This window comes from Lathyrus oleraceus, chromosome 2 (genome assembly GCF_024323335.1).
Source record: "Lathyrus oleraceus cultivar Zhongwan6 chromosome 2, CAAS_Psat_ZW6_1.0, whole genome shotgun sequence".
NCBI lineage: Eukaryota > Viridiplantae > Streptophyta > Magnoliopsida > Fabales > Fabaceae > Lathyrus > Lathyrus oleraceus.
The window spans coordinates 22,698,408-22,704,407 of NC_066580.1; the positions used below are offsets into that span (position 1 = coordinate 22,698,408).

The 6,000-nt window shown below is 36.4% G+C and overlaps 1 protein-coding gene across 1 annotated transcript; it reads right to left on the reverse strand.

The window, feature by feature from the left end:
- Positions 1-360: 360 nt before the first annotated feature.
- LOC127117787 (anthocyanidin 3-O-glucosyltransferase 2) lies at positions 361-2,044 on the reverse strand. The gene has a single exon (XM_051047896.1). It carries the CDS (start codon positions 1,875-1,877, stop codon positions 438-440), a length of 1,440 nt encoding a protein of 479 aa, XP_050903853.1. The 5' UTR covers positions 1,878-2,044; the 3' UTR covers positions 361-437.
- Between the last annotated feature and the right edge of the window lie 3,956 nt (positions 2,045-6,000).

The window sequence follows — 6,000 nt, forward strand, 5'->3', positions numbered from 1 at the left end:
GTCCTTAAAAAACTGGTATCTTATACCACCGCTCCTGCGAACATCCCTGCAACCTTGATGAAGTCTGTTGTTGAATATCTCTTACTTAGACATATAGATCGCTTTGAAATCTATATAGAATCATTTGAAAAGTACTATAAAAAGCAACAAAAAGCCATCAACTATATCCTTCTAAATTAGAACCATGATTTTCTGCAATCAGAGAGTGACACATTCACACATAATTAATTTTGTCAATACTACAGTTTTTTTAATGATACAAAAAAACATCATTGAAGACCAACATAACTGAGTATAAAAATGCTCAATCCAATTAAAGATGTCGCAGAGAATAAAAATATCTAATTCAAAACAGAAAAATTCTCAAACCAGAACCAAACATTATAAACATTGAAATGTAAATCTATGACTTTTTTGTAAGTGGATATTAGGATATTTTAATTTGACACTTGATTCATAATATAATCAATCAAACGTTCTAAATAAGTGTAAGAGGATCCTCCTTTTAACAAAGTCTTTCTACTCTTTTCACTCATCTCTTTCACTTTCTTTCTTATCTCTCCATCCTTATCCATCACACTCTTTATTCCTTTCTCAATCATGTCTGCCGTTACAACATAGTTAGCCTCACCATTGAACGTTATGCGATAATCCAATGCAATCTCCACACTCAACTTCAATTCACTCACCAATTCAAAAGCATTTGTTTGTTGTTCTGCAGAAATAGGCCACGTTGCAATAGGCACACCAAAGTAAATACTCTCCAGTGTTGAATTCCAGCCACAATGAGAAACGAATCCTCCTGTTGCAGGGTGAGCTAGTATTTGACCTTGTGGGGCCCATCCAACGACCCTTCCAACATCAGCAGTTCGATCTAAAAACCCTTTTGGTAGAATCGAATCCAAATGAAAAGGTGAGTAGTTAGAGGGCGCGTCCATGGTGCTTTTTGGTGGAGGTTTACGGAGAGACCATATAAAACGGACTCCACTATTCTCAATAGCATATGCTATCTCCTTAATCTGATCCTCGTCGAAAGAACCCAAACTTCCAAAGCAGAGAAAAATTACCGAGGAGGGAGGTTGATCATCAAGCCACTTCATGGTATCGTCGGATTCATCAAGGTCTTTGATTTTGTGTTCCAAATTTAGTATCGGTCCAACCGGATATAGTGTTATACCAGCTAGACCGGGATCAGATACAAACGAATCAACCGCATGCGATTCAAGCTCTTCAAATGAATTTACTATAATGCCATCGGCATTCTTGAGGCCTTTCCAATATCTCATCAAAAACGACTCCAATTTCTTTTGTAGCACAACACTAGGCAACGATTTTGTTGGAACCGGGTTAGCGAAACTCGGGACAAGCAACTCATTGAGTTGCAGCAACTGAGTGGAATCTATACTATCTCGCTCATTGATAGTGTGAAGATGGAGAGACAAGCCAAGGAAAGCAACGCCGGAAGTGTAGAAGACGAGGGTAGGGACGGAGAACTCTTTGGCAATATCAGTCAAGGGTGTGCACAACATGTCAACAACAAAGGCGGCAAGGCGTCTGTGTTTTCCTTCTCCGGTGGTGAGGCCGGAGACGGCTTGTTTGACATTTGGTTTTTGAGCTTCGAGGAGGGCGGTCATGGTGGGAAGTCGATCCATGTTTGGAGGAAGAGAACATTCTGGAAGGTTGATGAGATTGAGAGAATCAGAGATGGGAATGGATTTAGTGTAGGCATCAATATCTGTGGTATTTGGGAATTTCATAATCAAGACGGTTATATGGAGACGGTTATCACGGTTGATTAGAAGCTTCGCGAACTCGAGAGTGGAAACTATATGACCTACAAAGGGTGAAGGGATAAACACTAGTTGTGCTTTTTTCATCCTATTTTTCTTCTTGTTAGAAGTGTGTAAGAGTGACTTTGTTTTGAATTGATCTTTGATATAACTGTTTTATTCTATAGATGCCTTAAGTTAGAGGAACCTTGGCTTTACTAGCTGTTGGTATATAGGATAATGAAAGTGTGGTGAGTTTGAACGTGAAAATTTATGTGGTGGTGAACAAGGATTTGAAAATTGAAACGTAGTTGGAATTATTCAATAATAATTCATGAAATGTGGTTTGTTTATGGCCATACAAAAATTGCAGGCTGTCTCTTTTAAAATGAACATGGAAATGAAAGTTCTTTTGAAATAAGTGATGTTTGATTCTTTATTTTTCTATTTGAAGCAATTCTAAATAAGGCTTTGGAAACGAAGTTTACATCTATTTAGCAGCTTCCCAGAACATTCATTTGGAAAGTGATAAACAAAGTAAGTTGTGAATGAGCAGGGAACTATATGTTGTTGAGTTTTTCTCTGACACATATGGATAGCTTGAATTGAAGTGTATAGGATCATTTGAAAAGTGATTTTAAAAAAATGCAGTTGGCAATATTCACTATGGATAATGATATTGTTGCATGAGGCCATTTGATTACAAGGTTCATGCAGCAATTACGTGGTTACATGTGGATACAAATATATATATATATATATATATATATATATATATATATATATATATATATATATATATATATATATATATATTATTGTGAAAACGATGTCGGAATTACAAAGTATAATTTGTTTCTTGATCAGTAAGAAATCCATAAAGGTAGAAAAAAAAGAAAATAATAAGAACATAATGAAATTGATTATAATTGTTATTCTTTACTTTCTCTTTAAAACAAGATTACAAGTGTTAAAGAATAACAAATAACCTCTCTCATCCTAATTAGGATTTGCATTATACAATGATAAGAGACTAGTATGTTATTTATAAGAAAACTAACATATTAAATTAATGGGCTTTTACACACAGACCTATTACACAAGTTAACTTAGAGAACAAGCTAACTTAAATAATTGGCATAATAAATAGACCCAATTCGACATGCTAACAATCCTAGCATACTTCGAATATAGCATGTGAACAGACTTCGACGATATCCTAAGGTCCTGTCGAATTTTCGAACCAAGAAGTTACCCTTCAACCATACTAGAGTTTGATCTAATATCTCACAAATCTCCACCTTGGAACAAACTCTATAATATCAAGTGAACAAACTAGTTTTCTTCAAGCAGTTTTATCAACTGCATACAGTGGAAAAACTTACAACTTGGTAATGTCTTGGTGATCATTCAGCAACATTGTGATCTGTCGAAACCTTTAGCACTTGGACTTCTCCATGCTCAATTATCCCTATGACGAAATGCAACCTCACATTGATGTGCTTGGTTCGCTCATGATAGACTGAATTCTTCGACATATATATAACACTTTGACTATCACATTTAACAGTGATAACTCGACCTTGAAATTTTAGTTCCTTAGCAAAACCTTCAAGCCGCAATGCTTCTTTCACAACTTCAGTGAAAGGCGATATATTCCGCTTCAGTGGTTGATGTAGCGGGGTATTCGTTACCTTATGGTTTATTGACTAAACCAAAAGTAACCATACAATTCGAGTCGCCACGACACTTTTATTTGTCCAAAGGAAAGGCTAAAAAGCAAACAAAAGTCAAGTAAGAAGTTTTATCAAATCAAAAACTAATAAAAATGTCAGAGATCTAGGTAAGGGGGTTGGTTATGAAATGGGAAGGTTTTAAGCATCCAAAACATCCTTAGTACTCTAAGGGAACCTCTTTTTGCAAGTGTGTGTTGTAGGTTGGTATTTGTGAAAAATATGTGCAAAAGATTGGGGGGATGAGAAAAGAATAGATTATATTTACAATTTTGTTGTTTGAATGGATGAACCCATTACCTACGTACCATCACAAAGGTAGGATCAAAACCTCGTAGTTCGGGGTAAAAATCTCAAAAGATTGGTGAATTGATTTGATCAAAAGCCTTAAGGTTTTTTGTTATCAAAGGGAGAAAACTCAACCTAAACCAACAATCCACCATGTGAGGAGGGCTTCAACATACTAGTGAGGGGGTAACCCTATAATAAGTATGGAAGACTTATAATCCAACACTAAGGATGAGGTGAGATTTACATTAACCACTATGATAACTCAAACCTATGACTAATGTTTATGAAAAAAGTTTTAACAAAGGTGGCCATTGGAACCACAAAATCAACCTGAAGCGAGTTGTATTTACAAGTTAAGGGTATTTACAAAATGAGGTCAAAGTTGAATTAAGGTTCATTTACAACACTACGCCAAAAACTGGAATAGACAGCGCACCTTAGAGGGCGCTTTATTACAAAAGCACACTCTAAAGTGAAGAGAAAAAATAAGGAGCGAACAACTGGAATAGACAGCGCACTTTAGAGGGCGCTTTTGTAACAAAGCGCCCTCTAAAGTGAAGCGAAAAAATAATGAGGAAATGGAGGGACACCAATAGAGGGCGCGTTTATGAAAGCGCCCTCTAAGGGTACCCTTAGAGGGCGCTTTTAAAAAAGCGCTCTCTAAGTCCATGTAAATTTCCAGTTTATAAGGCGCTTTTGGAAAGCCTTAGAGAGCGCTTTTAGAAGCGCCCTCTTAGGCCCCCTTTAGAGGGTGCTTTTTTTACACAAGCGCCCTCTAAGGTCCCCTTTAGTAAACATTAAAATTATAACATATACTGCATGTCTCTTTATTTTCCCTCGCTATATGCTATTTCGTTTACGTAACTGGGTTTTCTCTCTACTGCGATTACTCTCGTCCTTCGTTCGTTCTCCCTCCCTCACCGTCGTCGTCGCCGTCGCCTTTTTCTGCTGCTGCGTTCACGTTCACTGAGTTATCTGCGTCCACCATCGCTGTTCACTTTCTTCTCCATCGTTACCGTCACCTTGAAGGTATTTCTCTCAATAGTTTGTATTTTCAGGTGTTTGATTAGGGCATTTTCTAAACTGAGTTTTACATTTTGTGCATTATGTTGATTAATGTTGTTTAGGGCAAACGAGCACTATATGGTGTTCATGAGCACCTTGTTGAAAATCATTTTTTGTTATTTTTTTGTGTATGGTTTTGATCACTGAATGTTGTATGTTGTATGGTTATGTAAGGTTTTTTATTTCTGATTGAAAACTGATGTCATTTGGAGTGTGTTTGAGCTTGTGCTTGGAAGTTTGATGATTATGGATGCAAGTTTGTTCATGTTCCAAACACCATAAGTTTGCATTGGTCTTTTGTATGCAGTAGGTGTGTGTGAGTTTGTATTCAATAATGATGAAAAAAAGAGAGAGTTTAGATTGTTGTAACATGAGAGAAATGGAAGGTATATGAATGTGTTTTTTGTGTAGCTTCACGAATATGGTCATTGTCTTACTTGGGTCTTATTGAATCATTTCTATATTACAGATAAAATGGCTAGTAACCAAGACGATACCCATGACGCGAGTGGATCACGTAACAATGTTGAAAATGAAATCAAACGAGGATTGACTGTTATGAAGTCAATCATTCGTGCAAGAGACAAGGGTGAAAAATTCGAAGTACATTGGAGTGCTGAAGACCAACTAATTGAGCCTAACGGTTCAATGTTGGCAAGTTACATTGGTTTCCTTGTTTGACAACATATTCCGATTACATGTGATAATTGGAGAAGTCCGGAATTGAAGGTTGGCAAAGAAAAAATATGGTCCGAGATACAGGTACTTACCATATATTGTTATATGTTTTTTTGTTGACTATTTGTTAACCATATATTGTTATAATATTACTTATAATAACACACTCCATGTGTATGTTTTTTAGAGATCCTTTCACATCGATGAAAGCCGGCAAAAATATTGTATTCAATTGGCCGGAAAAAGACTCCGAGGATTTCGATCCTTTTTGTCCAACAAATTTCTCAAGGATGAGGAAGGAAAATTTGTTGAAGCAGAACGGTCAATGAAGTATGCGGAGATTATTTCAGCCGAAGAATGGGATAACTTTGTCGCCAAACGAAGAAACGAAAAATTCCATGTAATGTCTATTAATTATGGTATTATACAATTGTTAAGTTACTTGGTTCTTATATGCCTTAAAC